This window comes from Callithrix jacchus, chromosome 2, assembly GCF_049354715.1.
Source record: "Callithrix jacchus isolate 240 chromosome 2, calJac240_pri, whole genome shotgun sequence".
Classification (NCBI taxonomy): Eukaryota; Metazoa; Chordata; class Mammalia; order Primates; family Cebidae; genus Callithrix; species Callithrix jacchus.
The window spans coordinates 107,945,424-107,973,390 of NC_133503.1; the positions used below are offsets into that span (position 1 = coordinate 107,945,424).

General features: G+C 35.4%; 1 protein-coding gene across 2 annotated transcripts in view; it reads left to right on the forward strand.

The window, feature by feature from the left end:
* Positions 1-27,967, forward strand: part of SLCO6A1 (solute carrier organic anion transporter family member 6A1) — a 144,001-nt gene that overhangs the window by 91,067 nt on the left and 24,967 nt on the right. For both annotated transcript variants that reach the window (XM_035291167.3, XM_078365866.1), the window contains exon 10: positions 17,038-17,225. In XM_035291167.3, the coding sequence (XP_035147058.2) occupies positions 17,038-17,225 (188 nt within the window). The remainder of the gene's footprint in view (positions 1-17,037; positions 17,226-27,967) is intronic.

Here is a 27,967-nt window from a genome sequence, read left to right on the forward strand (position 1 = left end):
AATTTAGGTTATTTTAAAATTCTCCTATGTGCTCATCTGTGGGGCAACTACCATCAGAATCCCTTATTTTGCTTGGCTTTCTGCCACCCTGCTAACACATTTTCTTCTGTTATAAAGAGCAGTTAATCACTCTGCCACTTGTTTAGGTTAATTTTTTAATATCACAAGTTGCATAAATAAGCTTTTAACTAAAGGATGGACTTTGTACTCCAACTTTCAGTTTTTAAATAGCATAGAAGTATGGATCCAGGCTTTGAAAATTCTGTGTCTCTTTCCTTGCTCTGGCTAGTCTTTATGAATGGGAGAAAGCAACAAAGAGGTAGAATTCCTAATTTATAGGCATTATGCTACCTCCCTCAATAGGTAATAAAGTTTTTTTTTTGTTATATACCTGTACAACAACATTTTCCCTGTTATACACAGATAATTTTATCTCAAGAAATTAGCATGCCTGACCAACTTCAATTTAGTTCCTCATAGTAATGTTTTCACTGGCCTAAAATTTAATAACATATACTCAGATTTTTATTGAACATTAACATAAGAAGGTTTATACCCTTTAAAAATCTTTGCTCTTAAATGTATATGTTAAAAATTATGTTTAAAATCTTTCAAATATGTTACAGCAGAAAGTTTTAAATGTAATAGAAAAATATGAACTCCCATACACCAATTATCCATCTTCAGCAATTTATTAATTTATAGAATAGCTTGCTTTATTTACACTACTACCTACTGATGGCAGCAGTGGGCCCTCTGGTGCAGCCACTGACGTCATACTGAACTCTGCAGGGAAGGCATGGGGAGGAGGTGAAGAGCCTTTCACCACCCGTGAACCCCCAACAGCCTGCCCTCCTGGGGGCTGCTGTGATGAGGCTGGGCTGGGTTGCCCCTGGGAAAAGGAGATCAGGACTACCCTCGAGCACCAGGCCCACAGGGAGAGCTCATGGCAATGTTGCCCCTTCCCTGCTCGGCACAGGTCCAGGGAGGACCTGGCTCCTGCTCCAGGCTGTGATGAGGTGTAGCAGGGTGCTGTGCTCCACAGAGCTGGTGGAAGCTGGGGACGAGTGGAAACCTGGCTCCTTCCAAGTTGGCAGGGCAGAAGCTCCCAGGTACAAATGCGGCTACCCAAGCTGTGGTTGCAACCCAGGCACCCCTGTGCTCCTGGAGGCCAAGAGTAGGCAGGAGCATCACCCTCCTGGGCAGTGCTGCAACTGCCCAAGTTGTGGCTGTGGATCAGGGCCTCCCACTCCATGGAGCAAGCAGGAGTCCCACTCCCCATGGCAGTTGCAGCCACCCAAGCTGGAGCTGCACACCCAGGCATCTCTGCATTCTTGGGGGGCCTGGAAAGGACCCTGTTACCCTTACAGGCTTTGAGGTGCCTGCTCCCATTGCTTGTCCTCTCCCCACTACCAGTGTCTGTTCTGTTCTCTGAGCAGGTCCCAGCCCAGATGCTATTAAAGTCTGGCTGGGTGTGCACACATTCAGGGCAGTGCTGACATGCCACCTTCCTGCCGACTTACCCCCCTCTGGACTGTGGGCACTAAGGAGCATGGGAGGGGAATCTGAGTGGGAGCTGAGTGTGGCTGGGTACTGGCCTGCAGATGCCCCTTCATGTGAGCAGCCTGGGGCCATGGCCAGTGGCATCAGGCAGACAGGATCCTAGGAAGAAAGGGGTGGGTCCCTGGTAAGGATCCTCTTTCTGGCCAGAGACGGTCTGAAGGCTGGGGGGCCTGGTCTCTTGGATCAGAGTGGGGACTTGTGGTGCCTTTTTTGGCCCTCCCATGGCCAATCATGGACAAATCGGCATGGACTGTCTCCCCCACTGAGGTCCGTAAAATCCCCAGGCTCAGCCAGAACAAGGCAAAGGATAGAGCAATGAAGGATAGCTAGCTACAGAGAGAAGCTACTATCTCTGTTTAAAGCTGCAAACATGGGGATGACCAGTTACAGAGAGGAGCTACCCTCTCCATGGTTTCCTCTCTGCTGAGAGCTGAACATTGGACAGGATGACCTGCCTACACAGAGGAGGTACCCACTGCAGTTCTCCTCTGAGCTGTTGTAACACTCAATTAAGATTCTCCTCTTCTCATTAACCTTCTACTTGTCTGCCTACCTCATTCTTCCTGGACACAGGATGAGAACTTGGGCAATGGGGCCACCAGCCACAGAGATTTCTGGCCTGCAAGTGACACCTCAAAGTCCTATAACACCACTTCCTCTCCTTCATTTTATTTTGCTATAAGTAAGTTATTTGTAAATGCTCACTATATCATCACAGTATACAGTAGAACAGTTTGACCTTGATGTTTTCATTCCATGGAACATTCAAGAGCTAAACAGACCATTCAGGATATAGCTCCAACCCCTGCTTCCTTTTTTTCTGGGGAATCTCTTTTAGAGACTCTTTGTTTCATGAAACTCTTTATAGCTTTTTATATTCTCTAAGGAATAATTAATTCATGAGGAATAACCATGATAAAAATAATCCACAAAGTAATCACTCAAACTGTGTGGTAACATTTGATACTGAATGAAAACTGAAAGAAGAATAAAATAGATATGTCAGAAATTCCCCAATAGGATAATTAGCCTTGATAGAAAAAATGACTTTGATGGAAAACTTATGAAGTAGAAGATATTAGTAAAATTTGATATGGATGGAACCAATTAGTGAAAAGAATAAGCATCATATTCAAATGGGAGAAGAATGATACCAATAAAAATATTCTTAACAAAATAAAAATTAAAATAATATAAACACTATACAAAAAATGATCAAGTACCTACATGGTGTTAATGTAATCCCCTTTGAAAAATATTTCCTAAATGAAAATATGTCAAGTATGAAATAATTTTAATTAAATGTTCCTATTCAAAATATGATAAGGGCCAACATAAGTTAGAATTAAATGCTCTTCAATGAAACTTATCTAAAAGTTTGCAAGAGGAGTAGTAGGAAATGCTATACCTCTGAAGATTTTTAGGTTTTTTCTAGAAAAGCACAGCTCTACTGAAACTGAAAATAGATATCTGCTATTGATATTGATAATATTTCTGGGCAAGTTTGCCTCATTGAAACCCACATGTATTCTTCTTATCCATGCTTCCAAAGATCTTCAAATTTTCTTATATAGGTATTAAACAAATCTTGGGCTTTTTTTCCTTACCTCCTCAAGACTGACTCCTTTCAGCATCTGATATAGTTTTCATCATAAAATAACAATGTAGAGCATTCTTCCGGAGGTTCAACAGGAGCTTCATTCTATTTATCTCTGAAGAGGAAAGTAAATCACATCCACAGGATTAAAGATTACAAGAAACAAGGCTTCAGGTTCTTGTTCAGTTTAAATACCTTTGGAAAATTTTAATTTTATTTACTGACCTATCTTTGTGTTATTTTTAATATGTATTTTTGTATGTTTTAAATGACATATGTTATAATGTAGCTGTTGTACAGTCAATATTGACTTATATTTACACTTTTCCATACATTTTTATTCTTTCATATGGAATTATTTTCTTTCTGCCTGAAAAATCTTATTTCACCTTCATTTTGAAAACTATTTTCATGGGGTATGGAATTGTAGATTGGCAGTGTTCCCCCCACTCCTCATACCCCCCACCACCAGCATTTAAAGGATAACATATGTTCCATTTTGCTTCTGGATGCTTTAGGATTTTCTCTTTGTTTTTGGTTATCAGCAATTTTACTTTGATGTGCATAGATGGGGCTTTTACTGTGTTTATTTTGCTTGGGTTTCACAGTGTATCTTGAGTCTGTAGATTCATGTCTATCAGTTGAAAAATGTTTAGCTATTAACCTCTCTCTCTCTCTTTCCAGTATTTTTGGGAACTGTCTGTTAGTTTATACTCACTACATAATAAATTACAGTAGCCCCTGCATCCATAATTTAAGTGACCTGCAATTAACTGTGGTCTGAAAATATTAAGGTATTTTGGGAGACACAGAGAGACAGAAAGAGAAAAGGAGAGAGAATCTTCACATGACTCATTACAGTATTGCTATAACTGTTCTATTCTATTAATAGTTATTGTTAATCTCTTACTGTGACTAATTTATGCATTAAAATTTATTTAGGTATGTATGTATAGGAAAAAGCAGTAGATATAGGATTCAGTTCTATTCATGCTTTCAGGCATTCAGGGATCTTGGAATGCATTTTCCATGAATAAGGGAGGATTATTTTACAACAATTTTATTAGTTTTAAATAAGACTCATTTATTAGCTCTCAGTTCTAAGGTCAGCAATCCAGACATGCTATGCATGTCTGGGTCCTCTGCTCCAAGTCTCACAGGCTGAAATCAGGATGATGGCTGAATTGTGCTCCTTTCTGGAAGGGCTGGGAAAGTGTTCCCTTCTAGGTTTGTTCAGTTTATTGACCAAATTTGGTTCCTTTGGGTTATAAAACACAAGGCCCTAACATTTTTTCTAGCTCTCTGTTGGAGGCCAGTATTAGCTTTCACAGGCTACCCACATTCTTTTACATATGACTCCCTTCATCTTCAATGTTAGCAACAGAGAATCTCCCTTCTGTTGCATATTTTGTACCTCTGATTTCAAGAGGATCTCAGTATGTTTTAAGGCTCACCTAATTAGGTGAAGTTTATCCAAGATAGTCTTTCTTAAAGTCACTTATGCCATAGATTATAAGTGAGTGAAACCTATTGATGCAGGCAGATGAGCTCCAAAACTGGGGCTTAGCTTGGGAAGGTTCTTGGCCTTTCCAGGAAAGATTTCAAGGGCATTATTCAAGGGCGGTATTAAACAACTTTTGTTGAAGCACTGTTATACAGTAGCAGCAGAGAGGTACTCCTCCTTGTGCAGCAGGGCTACCCGATAGGCAGTGTGCCCATAATAATAGCTCAGAGGCCGTTCTGTGGGCATATTTATATTTAGTTTAATTACATGCAAATTAAGGGACAGAGAGAAAAAAGAGAAGTAACTTCTGGATTGTTAGGTCATTGCCATGGAAAGGTGTGGTAACTTCTATTGTTGCCATGGCAATGGTAAACTGACATGGCACACCAGTGGGCATGTCTTATGGAAAGCTGCTTCACTTTGTCCCTGTTTTAACTAGTCCTCAATTTGATCCAATGTTTGAGCCCCCACTTACAGAGTCAAATCTTGCCTTTTACTTCATTATCAACTTATAGTCCTGGGGATTATGCAGGATACACACAATAGAGGGAGAGAATCTTGGGTGCTATTTTGGAATTCTGCTTAACCCAGACTACAATAGTAATTTCTACTTCCGTTCCGTAATCTTTTGCTATTTTTCCGTCTTCTTTAATCTGCTTATTTAAGTATAGATATTTTCTGTTCATCTGTCTTCCAGTTACTAAGCCTCTATTCTGCAGTGTCTGCTCTGCTGTTAAACCCATTTTCCAAGGTTCTAATTTCACTTGTATTTTTTTGTTCTAGTATTAATGGTTTTTTTTTTTTAGAATCCAAATCTCTGGTGAAATTCTACATAATTTAATCTATATTATTCATTTGTTTCCTGTACTTTCTGGAACATATCAATCATAACCATTTTAACCTTCTAACGTTCTTACTATTAACTCTGCTATCTAGTTCATTGATGAATGTAATTATATTTTTTACTTTCTCTTAATTTTAAGCCAACTTTTCTTGTTACTTTGTATGGCTTATAATATTCTATTAAATTCTGTACATTATGTATGAGCAGGATCTAATAAAATTATATAATTGTATTTCTCTTTTTATTTTTGCATTGTATATTTATTAATGTGTAGGCTCTATGTCTACACATTAATAATTGTCACATCTTTTTTATGAATTATTTATCTTTCTAAAATGTCCCTTTCCATCTCTGATAATATTCTTTGTCTTGAAGTTTATTTTACATGATATGAAATAATTATCATAGCTCTATTTTGCTATTTTTATGGTGTATTTTCTTTCTATCCTTTCATTTTCCACCTATCTATGTCTTTATGTTTAGACTGTCTCCTGTAGCCAGCATAGAGTAAGCATGGATATACCTTTTCTCCAATTCTGTTTTTTAATTGGAGTTTCAAAATTATTAAAATTATTTTAATTATTAATACAGCTGAGTTCAGATCTACTAGCCCATTTTATTATTGGAATTGAATATACTTTACTATTTCATTTTAGTATACCTTGAAACTTTGGTTTATCTCTTTGGTTTTTAATTGAATTGCTCTTAGATTATATAACATTTCAGAGTCTATTTAGAATTAATATTATAGAACATACTATAATATAAAACTCACCATATATGTATAAAACTCACCATATATATATAAAACTCACCATATATCTATCTTTACTTCTCCCCAGTAACATTTATGTTGGAGTTGTAACATGTTTTATAGCTACACATATAATCAAATTTGTGATAGATAATATTATGATTTGCTCAAAAAAATCATGTACTTAAAATACCATATGAAAATAAAATAGTCTTATATTTTCCCAGACATTTAATATTCATCATTCATGAGAATCTGAGCTTCCCTCAGCATTATCATTTACCTTAAGATTAAAGAAATTATTTTGGCATATCTTGTAAAGGAAGTCAGCTGGTGACATTCTCTTAGTATTCTTTCAATTTAAAATACCTTTGTCTTGCCTTCATTCCTAAAGAACATTTCCATTAGACATTGAATTCTGGGTTTTCATTATTTTCTTTCAAAACTGTAAATACGATGCTTCTCTTTTTTCTGGCATCTATGCTTTTTAAGGACATGTCTGTGGTGATTCAAAATTGATTTACTTGTATATAATGAGTATTATTTTATTTAGCTATTTTTAATATTTCTTTTTTTTAATTTTGCTTTTCATTAGTGTGATGGTTTGGTTTTCTTTGAGTTTATTCTTAAAGAATTCACTGAATTATCCTCAATGAATTCCCTGAATTTCTTGAATCCATAAAGTTATATTTTTACCAAATTTGGGGAGTTTTCAGTAATTGTAATTTAAATGCCTTTTTCTGCCCTGATATCTTTCTCTTCCCCTTCACAATTCAGCTGCTTTTCCTTTATTTAGAACTTTTACAGGTAGTTACTTTTTGCATATTTTAAACAGAGTTTTTATTTGTAATCAGTTGGAAGGATGAGACATAGAGGATTTAAATCATGCCAGAAAAGGGACTCTCACTAATTATTTTAAATGCTGTAAAATTGTATAAAAAATAATGATAAAATAAATATTGTGGCTTTTAAATTCATGTTCCCATATTAGAAAATTCTTTGAGATACGTCCAGGCTAAGGAAGTATGTGTATTTTCTTTTCGTATCTTTGGTTTGGAATAAATTTTACCACATTTAAGCACTACTTTTATCCTCTATGTTTTGAATTAAGATTGTGGCTGTTTTATTGTTTCATCAAATGTAGAGCTTCTTTCTTTTCAGCCTTGCTCTCTGTTTTAATTTCCGCAATGCCAGTTGAGTAGTTGCCTCTTTACTCTACAGGTGATAGAACACAAGTTTACATTCTCTAGTGTTCTCCCACAAAAGTTAGATTTTTTTATGCCTGTGTTAATCTAACATTTTATACTAACATTGTGTACATAAATTCATTATAGTAATAGCAAGTTTATGAAAATAATATTTAACTCAAAAATTAAAACATAAATAAAAACAATTGAGATAGTCTCCTTTTAAATTTGACAAATTAAAAAATGTTGATAGTTCAAATCAACATGTAATCTTATATATATCTGGTGTTACAAACTTTTAAAATATATTCTTAAGCAATTTAGAAATATATATCAAACAATCTTTAAAATGCTGATGCTCTTAGATGCAGTATTTTTAATAGTAAGTCTCAATTCTAAGAAAATAAAAGAGGTATTGTACATCTAAGTAATATTTATAAAATCAGAAGGAAATAAATTGCCAAGTTTTGTTTTGTTTTGTTTTGTTTTGAGACAGAATTTCACTCTTGTTACCCAGGCTGGAGTGCAATGGCGCCATCTTGGCTCACCGCAACCTCTGCCTTCTGGGTTCAGGCAATTCTCCTGCCTCAGCCTCCCGAGTAGCTGGGATTACAGGCATGTGCCACCATGCCCAGCTAATTTTTTGTATTTTTAGTAGAGACGGGGTTTCACCATGTTGACCAGGGTGGTCTTGATCTCTTGACCTCATGATCCACCCATCTTGGCCTGCCAAAGTGCTGGAATTACAGGCTTGAGCCACCACGCCTGGCCAATTGCCAAGTTATGTTATAGAAATGAGTTTATGTAGATGGTGATGTTATTGAAAGAATAATATGACAATTTCAGAGTGACTAGTCCCAAAATAAGAAGAAAAATAAGTAGAAAAAAATTAGAAAAAAAATAAGTAGAAAAATAAGAAAAAAAATGTATACATATAATATAAAATTCAGTTAAAAAACTTGATTATATGCTGTACTTCTTAGGGAATTTGTATCTTTGGTTCACTGTTACTTATAGTATCTAGATTACTGCCTGTTACTTTGCAGATGCTTAATAAATATTTGTCAAATGAATAATCATTAAAATGTTACTTTAAAAATTTATGCCAGTTTTTGATGAAGTAGTAGTTGTTCATGGTAAATAATTCAAATACTTTAAGCTGCACTGTTAAATATGTCCTCTTTCTATCACAGGCTATTGATACCTTATGCTCATATTCAGAGGCAACAAATTTTACATTCTCTTTTTATTCACCATTATAGAAATATACATGTTAAAGCTTACAGAGCCTTTGCATACAAATGAGAACATGTTACATATATTTTTATGTGCTTTGTTCTTTTATTTAACATGATATCTTAGAAAATGAAAAATGTACTTTAAAACAATACCCATCTTTGAGGACTTGACTATTTTAACTTTTTTCAATTTTCTATATCTTAAAAATGTTTCCAGTGATCATGAATTATTTTTATAATAAAAAGTAAAGTTTAAGTTAGTACTGTATTTTTATTATCATTACTCCGCTCTCGTAACTGTGTGGAGATGAATCATGTCCTCTCATCTGAGAGTACATTTGGGTACAAAAAATACTCATTTTAAAGGCTCACAAGCCTTTATCTAAAATTCCTGCATTCAAATATCTCAATTGTTGGATTTAAAAAAGAAATATAGTACCTAATCATTTTATATTATATTCCACACTCAGCAGAGCAGCCACTGTAATTAAATATTAATATTTCTATACCAACACTTATGATATCCTCATTTAGAAAGAGAAATAAAAACATTAAATACCTTTACATTCTAGGTCACATTTTTTCATCAAATAAGCTACAAAGAAAACCATTTGGTTTTCAAAGTTCTCTGGACTTGAAAATTGTGTGTAGAGGACTGTGGGCCTATATTAGTAACTTAGAAACTAACATGATATAGTAATTAACAGCTTGCAAGCTATTTGCAAAAGTTGATATTTTATAAATTCTATCATGGTCTTCAAATTTCAAAGAGAAAAGAATCTTTGAAATGTAATTGTCATTGTGATGCTATTAACAGGTGGGGTCATTAAGAGGTGATTAGGCCATGGGATTAATGTCGTTATTGCAGGAGTGTGTTTGTTATTGTGATTGTGGGTTGCTACAAAAACAGTTTGGCCATCTCTTGTTTTCTTGTCCTTTTGCCTCTGCCATGAAATGATGCAGCACAAAGGCCCTCACTATATGCTACCACCTTCATATCAGATTTACTAGCCTTTAAAATTATGAGAAATAAATTACCCAATGTGTGATATTCTGTTATAGCAAGGAAAAATGAGCTAAGACACTCATTAGTACTTTTAGACTATTTTCTCTTTACTTTTTCACAATTCTGCATTATTGAAACTTACTCGAGCAGACCTTACTTCTACTACCATTTTTGTTACAATCATTTTCAGATTCAAGAATTCTTTCTCCCATTCCATGAGGATTTTAGGCCCTGGTTTACTGGCATGCTTTCTAACACAACACTTAGTAACCTTGAAATTCCTCTTGAGGTGGTTTCTAATACTCTACGCCTACAATTCCTTGACATATTCTTTCCTGGTAATCTTGTTTGCAGCCTACCTCATGCAATATCCTTCCATGGTCACACCCTAGGCCTTTTCATTTTAATAACTTTACTCCTTTCATAATTTCAATTTCAATTCTACTATTGAACTACAATTTTTTTTTCAACTCACTTTCTCTAGTACATGGATTCCTTATTTCTTCAACCCTTTTAGAGCCCAATATCTTTTGATTCTGTAATCTGTTTATGATCCCTTATTTATATTTTTTATTTCTCCTTTTAGCCAGCTTAGATTCTATAACCTACAATTATTTGTTGTGCTAGATATCTCTTGTCTGTTCTCCAGATCCATTTTTGACCTTTCTCTGCCCTCCTCAATCTCTCAGGAGATTGAATTATAGGATGAGAGCTTCTTTGCCCTTTGGCTTTGGACTGGATTAAGATGATAAGGAGTACTAATAGGAAATCAGGAACACAAGTGAAATCATGGTGTTTATTTTATTGGTTCTTTTCCTGAGCCATGGATGACTGACTGCATCCCTTGACTAAAAGTCATAGTTTCTCCCTAAACCTAGCAAGGCAGGCCAATATTCAAGTCCAGGAAATACAGAAAACACAACAAATATATTCCTCAAGAAGAGCAACCCCAAGGTACATAATCGCCAGATTCACCAGGGTTGAAATGAAGGAGAAAATGCTAAGGGTAGCCAGAGAGAAAAGTCAGGTTACCTACAAAGGGAAGCCCATCAGACTCACAGCAGATCTCTCGGCAGAAACTCTACAAGCCAGAAGAGAGTGGGGGCCAATATTCAACATTCTTAAAGAAAAGAACTTTCCACCCAGAATTTCATATCCAGCCAAACTGAGCTTCATAAGTGAAGGAATAATAAAATTCTTTGCCAACAAGCAAGTACTCAGAGATTTTGTCATCACCAGGCCTGCTTTACAAGAGCTCCTGAAAGAGGCACTACACATAGAAAGGAACAACCAGTACCACCCATTCCAAAAACATACCAAATGCTAAAGAGCATCAACAAAATGAAGAATCTGCATCAACTAATGGGCAAAACAGCCAGCTAGCATCAAAATGGCAGTATCAAATTCACACATAACAATATTAACCCTAAATGTAAATGGACTAAATGCAACAATCAAAAGACACAGACTGCCAAATTAGATAAAAAGCCAAAACCCATCAGTGTGCTGTATCTAGGAAACCCATCTCACATGCACGGATACACAAAGGCTCAAAATAAAGTGATGGAGGAAGATTTACCAAGCAAATGGAGAGCAAAAAAAAGCAGGAGTTGCAATTCTTGTCTCTGATAAAATAGACTGTAAAGCAACAAAGATCAAAAGAGACAAAAAGGCCATTACATAATGGTAAAAGGATCGATACAACAAGAAGAGCTAATGATCCTAAATATATATGGATGCAATACAGGAGCACCCAGATATGTAAGGCAAGATCTTAATGACTTACAAAGAGACTTAAACTCCCACACAATAATAGTGGGAGACTTTAACACTCAACTGACAATATTAGACAGATCAACAAGACAGAAAATTAACAAGGATATCCAGGTCCTGAAATCAGACCTGGAACAAGCAAACTTGATAGACATTTACAGAACTCTCCACCCCAAATCCACAGAATATACATTCTCCTCAGCACCACATCACACCTACTCTAAAATTGACCACATAATTGGAAGTAAATCACTCCTCAGCAAATGCAAAACAACTGAAATCATAACAAATAGTCTCTCTGACCACAGTGCAATCAAGTTAGAACTCAGAATTCAGAAATTAACTCAGAACTGCACAACTTCATGGAAACTGAACAACTGGCTCTTGAATGTTGACTGGATAAACAATGAAATGAAGGCAGAAATAAAGAAGTTCTTTGAAACCAACGAAAATGAAGACACAATATACCAGAATCTCTGGGACACAGGTAAAGCAGTCTCTAGAGGAAAATATATAGCAATAAGTGCCCATATGAGAAGAGTGGAAAGATCCAAAACTGACACCCTATCATCAAAATTGAAAGAGCTAGAGAAGCAAGATCAAAAAAACTCAAAATCTAGCAGAAGTCAAGAAATAACTAAGATCAGAGAAGAACTGAAGAAGATAGAGACATGAAAAACCCTTCAAAAAATAAAGAAATCCAGGAGCTGGTTTTTCAAAAAGATTAACAAAATAGACAGACCACTAGCCAGATTAATTAAAATAAAAAAGAGAATAACCAAATAGATGCAATAAAAAATGATAAAGGGGTAATCACTACAGATTCCACAGAAATTGAAACCATCATCAGAGAATATTACAAACAACCCTATGCACATAAACTAGTAAACCTGGAAGAAATGGATAAATTCCTGGACACTTGTGTCCTCCAAAGCCTAATCCAGGAAGAAGTTGAAACCATGAATAGACCAATAACAATATCTGAAGTTGAGGCAGCAATTAAGAGCCTACCACACACACAAAAAGCCCAGGTCCAGATGGGTTTACAGCCGAATTCTACCAGACACACAAAGAGGAACTGTTACCATTCCTTCTGAAACTATTCCAAATAATCCAAAAAGAGAGGATCCTTCCCAAATCATTTTATGAGTCCAACATCATCCTGATACCAAAACCTGGCAGAGAGTCGACAAGAAAAGAAAACTTCAGGACTATATCCATGATGAACATAGATGCAAAAATCTTCAATAAAATACTAGCAAGCCAATTGCAACAGCACATAAAAAAGCTTATCCACCATAATCAAGTACAATTCATCCCAGGGCTGCAGGGCTGCTTCAACATATGCAAGTCTATAAATGTAATTCACCACATACACAGAAACAAAAACAGAAACCACGTGATTATCTCAATTGACGCAGAGAAGGCCTTTGACAAAATTCAACGGCCCTTTATGCTAAAAACCCTCAGTAAACTCGGTATTGATGGAACATTTCTCAAAATAATAAACGCTATTTCTGACCAACCAACAGCCAATATCATACTGAATGGGCAAAAACTGGAAGCATTCCTTTTGAAATCTGGCCCTGGACAAAAATGCCCTCTCTCACCTCTCCTATTCAATATAGTACTGGAAGTTCTAGCCAGAGCAATAAGGCAAGAAAGAGAAATAAAGGGTTTTCAGATAGGAAAGGAGAAAGTCAAATTGTCTCAATTTGCAGACGACATGATAGTATATTTAGAAGACCCCATCGTTTCAGCCCAAAAACTCCTGAAACTGAAAAGCAACTTCAGCAAAGTCTCAAGATACAAAATCAATGTGCAAAAATCACAAGCATTCCTATCCACCAATAACAGACGTAAAAAGAGCCAAATCAAGAACGAACTGCCATTCACAATTGCTACAAAGAGAATAAAATACCTTGGAATACAACTAACAAGGAATGTAAAGTACCTTTTCAAGGAGAACTACAAACCACTGCTCAACAAAACAAGAGAGGACACAAATAGATGAAGAAACATTCCATGTTCATGGTTAGGAGAAATCAATATCATGAAAATGGCCATACTGCCCAAAGTAATTTACAGATTCAACGCCATCCCCATCAAGCTACCAATGACCTTCTTTACAGAACTGGAAAAAACCACCTTAAACTTCATATGGAACCCAAAGAGAGCCCACATAGCCAAGTCAATTTTAAGTAAAAAGAACACAGTGGGAGGCATCACACTACCAGATTTCAAACTATATTACAAGGCTACAGTAATCAAAACAGCATGGTACTGGTACCAAAACAGAGATATAGACCAATGGAGCAGAACAGAGGCATTGGAGGCAACACAACATATTTACAACCATACAATCTTTCATAAACCTGACAGAAACAAGCAATGGGGAAAGGATTCCCTGTTTAATAAATGGTGTTGGAAAAACTGGCTAGCCATGTGCAGAAAGCAGAAACTGGACGCCTTCCTGACACCTTACACTAAAATTAACTCCATATGGATTAAAGACTTAAACATAAGACCCAACGCCATAAAAACCCTAGAAGAAAATCTAGGCAAAACCATTCAGGACATAGGAGTAGGCAAGGAATTCATGACGAAAACACTGAAAGCATTGGCAACAAAAGCCAAAATAGACAAATTAGACCAAATCAAACTCCACAGTTTCTGCATGGCAAAAGAAACAGTCACTAGAGTGAATCAGCAACCAACAGAATGGGAAAAAAATGTTTCAGTTTACCCATCTGACAAAGGGCTGATATCAAGAATTTACAAAGAACTCAGATTTACAAGAAAAAAACAAACAAGTCCATTCAAAAATGGGAAAAGGATATGAACAGACACTTTACAAAAAAGACATACATGAGGCCAACAAACATATGAAAAAATGCTCATCATCACTGGCCATTAGAGAGATGCAAATCAAAACTACATTGAGATACCATCTCATGCCAGTCAGAATGGCAATCATTAAAAAATCTGGAGCCAGCAGATGCTGGAGAGGATGTGGAGAAATAGGAACACTTTTACACCACTGGTGGGAGTGTAAATTAGTTCAACCATTGTGGAAGACAATGTGGTGACCCAGCAATCCCATTACTGGGTATATATCCAAAGGACTATAAATCGTCCTACTATAAGAACACATGCACAAGAATGTTCATTGCAGCACTGTTTACAATAGCAAAGACCTGGAACCAACCCAAATGCCCATCAATGATAGACTAGACTGGGAAAATGTGGCACATATACACCATGGAATATTATGCAGCAATCAACAACGATGAGTTGGTGTCCTTTGGAGGGACATGGATGAACCTGGAGACCATCATTCTCAGCAAACTGACACAAGAACAGAAAATGAAATACGCATGTTCTCACTCATAGGAGGGTGATGAACAATGAGAACACATTGACACAGGGAGGAAAGCACTACACACTGGGGTCTATTGGGGGGAATAGGGGAGGGAAAGCATGGTGGGGGGTAGTTGGGGAGAGATAGCAAGAGGAGAAATGCCAGATATAAGTGAAGGGGAAGAAGGCAGCAACTCATACTGCCACATGTGTACCTGTGCAACTCTCTTGCATATTCTTCACGTGTACCCCAAAACCTGAAATGCAATAAAAAAAAGTCATAGTTTCTCTTAGGGAGTCCTTCTTCACTTGACCTTTTGTTTCTGGTGACCATTTTTACTCTAGAAACCTTCAGCAAATCCTTTTGAATCTTTCAGAGTAAATTTGGATTTGGCCGTTTTCATATTCTCTGATTACCACCCTAGTCTCTCAAGCACTATTGTCTTGTACTTTATTTAATAGGCTTTTAACTGTTTCATCTGCTTTAACCCATGCCTACATATTTCAAGAGTCTCAGTATAGCAGTCACAATGATCTTTTAAAATGTCATTTATATATCCATCCAATTACTTCATATTACTAAAATAAAAACCAAAGTTCTTTACATTGCTCTTGTAATTGCCATCCAATATCTGTATAATCCTCCCTTTTCCTACTACCCTGATTTTATTTTCTCATAGTTTCCTTCTGTTCTTGCTTTCCTTTCAACTTTTCAAGCAAGCTCTAGCACAAGGCTTTTCAATTACTGTTCTTTTTTTCTACCTGAAACATATTTCTTTTAGACAACCACGTGGCCCACTCATGTACCTTCTAATCAGATCTCAGCTCAAATATCGCTTCATCATTGAGACATTCTCTTATCATGCTAAGTATTCTATTATAGTCCCCTAATATACCCTGTACTTTTTCTTGTTTTATTTTCTCCATAGCACTTGTCATTAAATACTCAGGTTCCTTTTATTAAAAAATGTCCCATCTCCCCAAATAGAAAGTTTTCTACATGGAACAGTGATTTCTATTGTATTGTTTACCATTTTATCTCAAAACCTAGAATGATGTTGGGCATATAGGTTCTCAAAAAAAATTTGGTGAAATGAAGGAACTGATATTTAGATATTTATATTATTTAACATATTTATTAACCTCTCAGCAACTTCACCCACCAAACTCACAAATTTGTTTGAATTGTAATTTTCTACATCACTCATATTCAAGTCATGTTTAATTTCTTATTTTTCCACTAGTAAAATCTAATTTAATATTTCTGCTAAATTGTTCTTTTTTCTTATTATTATTTTATAGTTTAGATATTTTCAATAAATTAATAAATTGCGAGTTGGTCTCTGCATGTTCTACCCTGTTTAGTTCTCCTTCAAAAATGTCACCAATTTATCTTCTTCAAATTATCTGCCCTACAACTACAACTCCAAATTCTCATTGTTTTTTCATTCAGAGTACAGTATGAATTTCATTGCCTCTAGATCATTTTGCCTTTGTGCTCCCCTTTCTTCACTAAAAAATTAATAATGATAAATTATTTTATCTAAAATGCATTGGTGTGAAAAAATATAATCCAAGCTGGAATAACCATTATATATACATTTTATATATTTTGTATTATACTCATTTTTCTTTGATTTTAAAGTGTTTTAAAATTAAAATATTTTATGTATCCCTGAATGTGTTAGAGATCCTAGGCATTGCGTTTGTTGTCCCAAATGGATGTGGCAGCCCTGTCATTATTATATACAAAATAAAATCGTTTTAGTATGATTTCAAAGTCTTTCACAATTGGATAACTGTCTTTATTTTAAATCTTAGCTAAAATTTCATTTTCATCTTTTATCATATGGTTTTTAATTTCCCTTTATTTATAGATCTAATAATTAGTTGTGAATTTGAATATAAATATTTTGAAGAAAATTTCTTAAATTAACAGAACTTTAAGTAATTGTAATCACACACACACACACATGCACACACACACACACACACACACACACACACAGAGATTCTCTGCCATGTAAAATATCTTGGGAAATCATTAATGTTTCATTTCTAAAAAATACATAGCAGGCTTAATATAAAGACATTTTGAAATAAAACTAGATAGTCTCCCTGAAATTATTGATTTAATTTTTATTTTATTATAATAGCTTTTGTTTATGACTATTTTTCTGAAAAATTGCTTCCTGTTTTCACTACTCACAGACTTACTACAATTGTTCTTGCATTAAAGAGGGGTTAACAACTGAAGATGGTGAAGGGGATTTCATTGATGCCAGGCCTGGGAAATGTGATGCAAAGTGCTACAAAGTATCTTTGTTCATTGCTTTTATTTTCTCTACACTTGTATATTCTTCTTTTTGTAGTATACCAATTACCTTGGCCATCATGAGGTATGTATGTATCAGTCATTATTAATTTTTATTTAATATATAAGAAAAGTAATTTTAGAAAGATTTTAGAATGTGTAACAAATAATTTGTTTGTGTTTCATGGTAGCAAATGCAGAAGGAAAGTTGTTAAATTATCACAATTCATGTATATAATTATTTCTCTTTTAGCTAATTTATTTGCATAAAGTGTGTAAAAATCACATTGTTTAACTTTAACTTAAAACAATGTGTTTACCTAATTAATACACATAGAAACATCATAAATGTGGGAAAAATTATTAATATTAACACAGATTTGATTATAATGTTGACTCATTATAATTGATTATAGGAATTTATTAACTACATCACTTTTGGTTAATTTGACTGTGAGAAAACATGAGTGTCACCAACAAAGGAGTGTAATAACTTTTAGAATTTCAGTACATAATTTTTATTGTTAGTCTAAAGAAAACCAACATTTATTATTCATGTGTTCTTCCTAAATATATGAAATCAATTTAATATTAATTTGTATCATAGCACAGAAAAATTTTTTGTTATTTTTAATTTTGTTTTTAAGACACTAACAAAACACTTTAAGACATAAAAAACCTGCATAGGCTGACTAGTAACCAAAGTGAGAAAAATGATAATTAATATCTGAGTTGATTTGGAAGTGCTATAGATTCTAGTCCATGAAATGAGTTGTGAAGATAAATGATTTCTCATAATGCAGGCAGGCTCAGGGCAAAGCCTTAGCAGGGAAAGTGAGAAGTGAAAGTGAGGCCAAAAAATGTTTGAAATATCCCAGGCAAAAGTTTTCTAGGATAGGAATAGCATGATGATGAATAAGACCAAGAGATTTGAGCTAGGTAAGGACTTAATTCACATTAACATGACCTTTTTTGCCATGTTAATGTGAATGTTATTCTGTGTACACACCTGGGAACCACTGAAAACACCAAACTTTAGGAGCAAAAGTGATCAGATGGCATTTTAGATAGAATGTTTTGAAAATATTATGAAAGACGGAGCTGAGGGGAAACCCTGGAGAAAAAGGAAGGCACTTTTAGAATTTAGTTGTGGTGGCCAGACACAGTGGCACATGCCTGTAATTCCAGCACATTGGAAGGCAGTTGTGGATGGATCATTTGATGTCAGGAGTTCCAAGACCAGCCTGGCCAACATGTGATACCCTGTCTCTACTAAAAATACAAAAATTATCCAGGTATGGTGGTGAGGGCCTGTAATCACAGCTACTCAGAAGGCTGAGGCAGGAGAATCACTTGAACCTGGGGCAGAGGCTGCAATGAGCCAATATCATGCCATTGCACTCCAGCCTGGGTGATACAGTGAGACTCCAATAAATAAATAAATAAGAGGGAAAAGCTTATTAATTTGATATACTTGGTGTAAAATATGGAGAAATCTAGGATTATATTTAGACTTGCAGTTTGGAACTGAATGAATGATAAGTCCATTAACTGACATAGGAAATACAAAAAGAGAAAGCTCAGACTGAAGATGATCAATAAAATATTGAACATTTATTAGTTAATGTTCATGTGAAATATCCAAACAATGTTTCCAGCAGTGAGATGAGAGAGATAAAAGTAATATTTTAAAAGTTTAAGTTCTGAATGTCACTTCTCTTGATACCTAGGCAAAGAGAATAAAACACACACACAGAGACATTATAGTTTTAGTACAATTATGACATAGAGCAAAAAAATGACAAAGTTGAAATTGCATATAAGTGTTGCCAAAATTTAAGCAGGACTGGAAACCATATTATAGATTCAGCAAAATATTATGAGGAACAGAAAATATAGACAGGACCCCAGGACTGACAGATCACAGATATCTCCAACATGTATTTCTGAAGGAGAGTGTTTGGTCTTGATATGGATCTTCTGGAAGTAAGACTTAGGTAGATAAGTCAAGGAAGAATCTCTCAGGAAAGAATGAGAAAAAGGCTTGAAAATTTCCCAGGAGATCCAGACATGGCACACCTCAAAACAGCCAGGAAATACACTTTCTGCAAAGAAATGCATACAACCTTTGAAAGTAAGAAATGTGAAGAGATTTTAGAAACCCTGGGCTATCAGTAAAACTCTGAACTAGGACAAATTTGGAGAGGCAGAGAAAGTGTTACTACACATGGGAGTCTTATTTAACTCTACTATATCAATAGAAGAGATAACCTGGAGGTTTAAAGCTTGGCCTATGCTCCACCCCTGGAAACTTTCTTTAGCTTAAGAAAATATATCTCATTCAAATCTGAGTAAGTAGAAAAGGAAAAGATTCTACCTATGTACAAAATTACAAATAACTGTTATGAATCAAATAAAAATGATCAAATACTACTTTACTATAGACAAAACTCACCAAAAAAATTTACCATGAATCAGATAAAAATATAAACGTAAGTACATGTGAGTTTAAAATTTAAAAATGAAACAATCATGGCCACAGAACAGAAGAAAAGAACTAGATGGAGGAGGCTTGAAATAAGAATGAACAGAACTCAGAAACTAAATATAAGAGAAAAAGTTTCAGAAATAAAACCTAGATTATAAATCACAAAATGAAGAAAAGACAACCTAGAAATCAAGTAAGGGTCATCAAAAAAAGAGAGAGAAAAAATATTGAGAATATAAAATAAAAATAAAGAAACAAAGTATGGCCAGGCACAGTGGCTCATGCCTGTAATCCCAGCACTTTTGGGAGGCCAAGGCGGGTGGATCATGAGGTCAAGAGATCGAGACCATCCTGGTCAACATGGTGAAACTTTGTCTCTACTAAAAATACAAAAATTAGCTGGTCATGGTGGCATGTGCCTGTAATCCCAGCTACTCAGGAAGCTGAGGCAGGAGAATTGCCTGAATCCAGGAGACAGAGGTAGCAGTGAGTAGAGATTGTGCCATTGCACTCCAGCCTGGGTAACAAGAAGTGAAACTCTCTAAAAAAAAAAAAGGCGAGAGATCCAAGATGGCTAATTAGCGGCAGCTCAGAATTGTAGCTCTGAGTGAAAGCGCAGAGAGTGAGTGGACCCCACACTTCCAGATGAATTTTTGTGGCCCACAGATTAGGAGATTCCCAGCAGAGGAGCCCCATGAGTCACCAGTGGAACTCTTTTGAACACCGTGGCTGTTTTGCCGGTGCCGTGGTGTGGCGGTTCTCAGTATGGAGTATATGGGATTGGGTGCGCTTTTAGTTGGCATTTGCAGCTCTGGGAAGGCAGTCACACATTCAGCTCATTAAAGGGGGGACTGAAGCAGGGAGCCACACCAGGAGATTTTTGGGAAGAAAAGCGCCATGAACCTCAATGCCGCTGTTTCAGCTGTGCAGTGCCCCCACAAGAAAACAGCAATTGGAGGCGCTGAAAATTGAGAGTTTCACAGCGAGCACAGCTGAACCTGGGAAGGTCCAGCACTGTAGGGGAGGGGCATCTGCTGAAGGACAACTAAGAAACAGAAAAAACTTTATCACCAACAAGCTGGATGTCCACTCAGAGACCCAGTCTGAAAGTCAGCAATTACAAAGATGACAGGTGGGTAAATCCACAAAGATGGGAAGAAACCAGCACAAAAAGGCTGAAAATACCCAAAATCAGAGTGACTCTCCTCCTACAGGGGATCGCAGCTCCTCATCAGCAACAGAACAAGGTCTGATGGAGAATGAGTGTGATGAAGTGACAGAATCAGGCTTCAGAAGGTGGATAATAAGAAACTTCTGTTAGCTAAAAGAACATGTTCTAACTCAATGCAAAGAAACTAAGAACATTGAAAAAAGGTTCGATGAAATGCTAATGAGAATAGATAATTTAGAGAGGAATATAAGTGAATTAATAGAGCTGAAAAACACAATACGAGAACTTCGTGAAGTATGCACAAGTTTTAACAGTCGAATTGATCAAGCAGAAGAAAGGTTATCAGAAGTCGAAGACCAACTTAATGAAATAAAATCAGAAGACAAGGTTAGAGAAAAAAGGCTAAACAGGAATAAATATTCTTCAGGAAATTATCCAGGAAAACTTTCCCAACCTAGCAAGGCAGGGCAATACTCAACTCCAGGTAATACAGAGAACACCACAAAGATATTCCTCAAGAAGAGCAACCCCAAGGCATGTAATCATTAGATTCACCAGGGTTGAAATGAAGGAGAAAATACTAAGGGCAGCCAGAGAAAAAGGTCAGGTTACCCACAAAGGGGAGCCTATCAGACTTACAGCAGATCTCTCAGCAGAAATCCTACAAGCCAGAAGAGACTGGGGGCCAATATTCAACATCTTTAAAGAAAAGAACTTTCAACCCAGAATTTCTTACCCAGCCAAACTAAGCTTCGTAAGTGAAAGGAAAATAAAATTTTTTTGGCAACAAGCAAGTACTCAGAGATTTTATCACCACCAGGCCTGCTTTACAAGAGCTTCTGAAAGAAGCATTACACACAGAAAAGAACAACTAGTATCAGCCATTCCAAAAACATACCAAAAGGTAAAGAGCCTCACCATAATGAAGAATTTACATCAACTAATGGGCAAAACAGTCAGCCAGCATTAAATGGCAGTATTAAACTCATATATATAAATATCAATCCCAAATTTAAATGGACTAAATGCCCCAATCAAAAGACACAGACAGGCAAATTGGATAAAAAGCCAAAACCCATCAGTATGCTGCATCCAGACCCATCTCACATGCAAGGATACACAAACACTCAAAACAAAGGGATGGAGGAAGATTTACCAACAAAATGGAGAGAAAAAAAAGCAGGAGTTGCAGTTTTCATCTCTGATAAAATAGACTTTAAAGCAACAAAGATCAAAAGAGACAAAGAAAGACATGACATAATGGTAAAAGGATCAATGAAACAAGAAGAGGTAATGATCATACATATATATGTACCCAATACAGGAGCACCCAGATACACAAGGCAAGTTCTTAATGACTTACAAAGAGACTTAGACTCCCACATAATAATAGTGTGAGATTTTAACATTACATTGTCAATATTAGACAGATCAACGAGACAGAAAATTAACAAGGATATCCAGAACTTGAAATCAGACCTGAAATAAGTAAACTTAATAAACATTTACAGAACTCTCCACTCCAAATCCACAAAACATACATTTTTCTCAGTATCACATCACACCTGTTCTAATAGTGATCACAAAATTGGAAGTAAATCACTCCTCAGCAATTGCATAGTATTTCACGGGTTTAAATGAAATATTGATTGGCTGCTTGTTTGTTATTTTTCTTCCTTTTTCCTTCCTGTCTCCATTGTTAAGCACATTTATTGGCATAAAAGAGGTTTTTAATACCCATTTGTAGACTGCATTCTATCCTGGGCAACAGACCAAGATTCCCCTTCTCTCTCCCTCTTTCTCTTCCTCTTTCTTTCTCTCTTTTATTCTTTTTTCTTTCTCTCACTTTTTCTTTATTTCTTTCTAAAAAAAATAAAATATTAAAATGACAAATATAAACAATAGGGGAAAAAAAAGATTGAGGATACATATAATTGGAATTCCTAAAAAAGAACACCTAAACAATCAAACAATTATATTTAAATCTTGAATTTATTTAAACTTTACTGAAATAATGATATATATAAACAAATACTGAAATAATAAAAATAATGAATAAATACTAAAATAAGATAAGATTTGAATGTCCATATTAAAATAGCACACTAAGTGTCTAGGGTAATTGATCCAGAACAATCAATACTGTGATATGTCAAAGAAAAATTAGTTAATTTAAATGTAAAAAAAAAAGTAAACTTCTTGTCATCTAAGAATAGGGAAAGCAAAAAAGTTTGGAGTCAGATTTTGGAATTGCAGTATTCATCATTAGAAGACTGGAGAAACAATTTTCAAGGAAATAAAATTTAAGCAAATTATTTCAACATCAACAAAATGCCCTACTAGTATAAAGAGTTTTGATATGAAAGAATTCAAGAAATGTTATCTTAAATGATTAGTATGGCCTAAGTGTTTATTCTCTCTGAAACTCACGTTAAAACTAAATCCCCATTGTAATAGTATTAAGAGAATGGGCAATCTGACTACTGTATTTGAGAGGTGGAACTTTGGGAGGTAATTAGGATGAGATAAGGTCATGAGACTGAAGCATTCATGGCTCTGTAAGAGGAAAAGGAGAGACCTGAGCTAGTATACCCAGCCCCCTGAACATGTGTTACCCAGTACTGCCTCAGGACCCTGCAGAGTCCCTACCAGCCAGAAGATGTGTATTGTGTTACATGTATACAAGATATCACTATTGGGAGAAGTTGGGAGAAGATAAACAGCATGCTTTGTACTATTTTTACAGTTTCCTGTGTGGAGATAATACTTTAAAAAAAGTGAACAAAAACTCACACACATATATGTATATACGCACACTCAAATATCACACAAAAGTAGTCTGACTTGAACAAACAGAAAAGATGTGTCTTGTGTTATTGAATAGGAAAGCCAACACCACAAGTATATCAAGTCTCCTTAAATTAATTTATAATTTTAACATAATTAAAATACCAGTAGAATTGTTGAACTATATAACCTGATTCTAAAGTTCTTATGGAAAAATAACAAGCAAGAGTAGCTTGGGAATCTAAAACAGAGAAGCACAATAGTTGATGCCTACCATCATAAGCTAAAAGGCACCATAAAAATCTCAATAATTAAAAAAAATCGTAGTGACTTACAAACAAACAGAGAGTGTAGAAAGAAACCTCAACTCTTCATTAGTCTGGCTAGCAGTCTATCTATTTTATTGATCTTTTCAAAAAATAAGCTCCTAGATTCATTGATTTTTTTGAAGGAGTTTTGTGTGTCTGTGTCTCTATTTCCTTCAGTTCCACCCTAATCTTAGTTATTTCTTGTCTTCTACTAGCTTTTGAATTTGTTTGATCTTACTCTTCTAGTTATTTTAATTGTGATGTTAGGGTGTCAATTTTAGATCTTGTCTTGTTTTTCTTGTGGGGATTTAGTGCTATAAATTTTCCTCTAGACACTGCTTTAAATGCGTCTGAGCGTTTCTGGTACACCGTATCTTTTTTCTCATTGGTATCAAAGAACATCTTTCTTTTTGCCTTCATTTCATTGTTTATCTAGTAGTCACTCAGGAGCAGGTTGTTCAGTTTCCATGTAGTTGTGCAGTTTTGAGTGAGTTTCTTAATCCTGAGTTCTAATTTGATTGCACTGTGGTCTGAGAGACCACTATGATTTTCATTGTTTTGCATTTGCTGAGGAGTGTTTTACTTCCAATTATGTGCTCAATTTTGAAATAAGTGTGATGTAGTGCTCAGAAGAATGTATATTCTGTGGATTTGGGGTGAAGGGTTCCGTAGATGTTTATTAGGTCTGCTTGGTCCAGATCTGAGTTGAAGTCCTGGATATCATTGTTAATTTTCTGTCTCGTTGATCTGCCTAATATTGACAGTGGAGTGTTAAAGTCTCCCACTATTATTGCATGGGAGTCAAAGTCTCTTTGTAGGTAATAGATAACTTACTTTATGAATATGGGTCTTCCTGTATTGGGTGCATATATATTTAATATAGTTAACTCTTCTTGTTGCATTGATCCCTTTACCATTATGTAATGCCCTTGTCTTTTTTGATCGTTGTTGGCTTAAAGTCTGTTTTATTGAAGACTAGGATTGAAACCTGTCCTTTTTTTTGGCTCTTCATTTGCTTGGTAAGTCTCCCTCCATACCTTTATTTTGAGCCGATGTGTGTCTTTTTCATGTGAGATAGGTCTCCTGAATATAGCACACTGATGGGTCTTGACTCTATTCAGTTTGCCAGTCTGTGGCTTTTGATTGGGTAATTTAGCCCATTTACATTTAAGATTAATATTGTTATGTGTGAATTTGATCCTGCCATTTTGATGCTAGCTGGTAGTTTGCCCATTTTTTGTTGCAGTTTCTTCATAGTGTCGATGGTCTTTACAATTTGGTATGTTTTTGCAGTGGTTGGTAATGATTGCTCCTTTCCATATTTAGTGCTTCCTTTGGGAGCTCTTGTAAGGCAGGCCTGGTGGTGACAAAATCTCTCAGCATTTGCTTGTCCATAAAAGATTTTATTTCTCCCTCACTTATGAAGCTTTAGTTTGCTGGATATAAAATTCTGGGTTGAAAATTCTTTTCTTTAAGGATGTTCAATAAGATGGATTAACTATTTAAATAGAAGACCTAACATCATTAAAACTCTAGAAGAAAACCTAGGCAATACCATTCAGGACATAGGCATAGACAAGAACTTCATGACTAAAACACCAAAAGCAATGGCAACAAAAGCTAAAATAGATACATAGGATCTAATTAAACTAAAGAGCTTCTACACAGCAAAAGAAACTATCATTAGGGTGAACCAGCAACCCACAGAATGGGAAAAAATTTTTTGCAATCTACCCATCTGACAAAACACTATTATCCAGAATCTACAGAGAACTTAAACAACTTTAAAAACAAACAAACAAAACAAAACAAAACAAAACTACATCAACAAGTGGGCAAAGGATATGAACAGACACTTTTGAAAGAAAACATTTATGCAGCCAACAGACATGAAAAAAAGCTCATCATCACTGGTCATTACAGAAATGCAAATTAAAACCACATTCAGATATCATCTCACTCCAGTTAGAATGACTCTCATTAAAAATCAGGAGACAACAGATGATGAAGTGGATGTGGAGAAATAGGAATACCTTTACACTGCTGGTGGAAGTGTAAATTAGTTCAACCATTGTGGAAGACAGTGTGGTGATTCCACAAGGATCTAGAAATAGAAATACCATTTGACCCAGCAATCCCATTACTGGGTATATATCCAAAGGATTATATATTGTCCTATTATAAAGACACATGTTTATTGTGGCACTGTTTACAATAGCAAAGACTTGGAACCAACACGAATGCCCATAAATGATATACTGGATAAAGAAAATGTGGCACATATACACCATGGAATACTAAGTAGCTGTAAAAAAGGATGAGTTCACATCATTTGCAGGGATATAGATGAAACTGGAGACCATTATCCTTACCAAACTGAAGAAGAACAGAAAATCAAAACCACATGTTCTCACACAATGAGAACACATGGACACAGGAACAGAAGAACATCACACACCAGGGCCTGTTGGGGGGTGAGGGTGGGAGCCAGGGAAGGGATAGCAGGGTGTGGGAGGCTAGAGGAGGGATAGTATCAGGAGAAATACCCAAGGTAGATGACAGGATGAAGGAGGCAGCCAACTACCATGGCACGTGTATACTTAGGTAACGAACCTGCATGTTCTGCACATGTACCCCAGAACTTAAAGTATAATTAAAAAAAAAAAGAAAGAAAGAAACCCCAACTCATATGGGAATTTTAATCTTAAATAAGTACAACAAAGATGGACTGTTGAAAAATGGCTCTGGTGTGGCATGATATATGTTTTTTCCCAAAATTATTTCCATTGCTACCCATCTCCTAAAAATTACAATTTAAATTACTTTCTTTTATACTTTCAGTGTTTCTTTATACATATACAAGTAACTATAAATATACATCTCAATATTTGTCCTTTCAACACAGGAGGTAGCATACTGTATTCACCATGCTCTATTTTGATTTTTAATGTAACAATATATTCTTAATATCTCTCTTTATATAAACATAGAGACCCTCTCTATTTATTTTTTATGATTGCATAATATTGCATTGCTCAGAATTGCAATCATTTTTTCAACCAGCCTGTTCCTTTGCACTTAACTTTTTCTCAGATTTTTATTATCTATATTACATTATCTGTATGATATTATACTACATATAATATTATGTGTGATATGATATAGATAACCTTACAGAAAGAACTTTACCTATTTGCAGATAAACAGAGGATGGGAATGTAAGCGAGTGAATTTCTCCAGTGTGCCTTCTTTACATTGTTTTGCTTTCCAAAGCATGTAACAGTATTCCACAAATTCAACAAAGTTCAATTTTTAAAAGTTCAATAAAAGTCAAAGCTAAAGATGTTAAATATGAAATTATTGTCAAATAAGTGATCATTAAAGCCACGGATATGGGATAGCTTTCAGTGATTTGCAACAGGTTAATGCTCTTATAGAGGACACTGGAAAGTCTGGTTTAAATGATAAAAGTCATATATTTAAGGTCAAAAAGAAGCCAAGGACTAAAGGGATCAAAATTCCAGAGAGAGCAGAAGCTTTCAGAGGTGAACTGGGCATCTAAAGCTTCCTGTCAGGTACTTGCCAAATTCTTGATGCAGGTTAGATGCTGACAATCTGGACTAGGCCCATGCTGGGGTCACAACCAGAAGACAGGCAAACAGGCAGAGTTTACAGCGATCACATGGGGCTAAGAATGACAAAATAATTTTTCCTCTTAAGAAGTTTTCTAAAATCTGAAGCAGTGAAGGGCTTCAGTATAAACAGAAAAGAATCATGATTTATCTGTATCTTTCCATTGAGAAGCTCATTAAAAAAACTAGTTTTTTAACATTTTCCCTTTGTCCTAATAATTTTAACATATTTATGTCCCTTAATTGTGGTAATCACTGTGGATTCAAACAAAAGAGGGGGTGAACACTTTAAGGAAAAATGTGGAATAAAAGAGGAACACAAACGACCAGATCTCTGCTCCTCTGATGAATGTTAGATGTAACAAGGTAGACAGAAGAAAAAAAAATGTAGTTTCACTAATAAATATTTAATTGTAATATTAAAATATACCCTGAACAAAA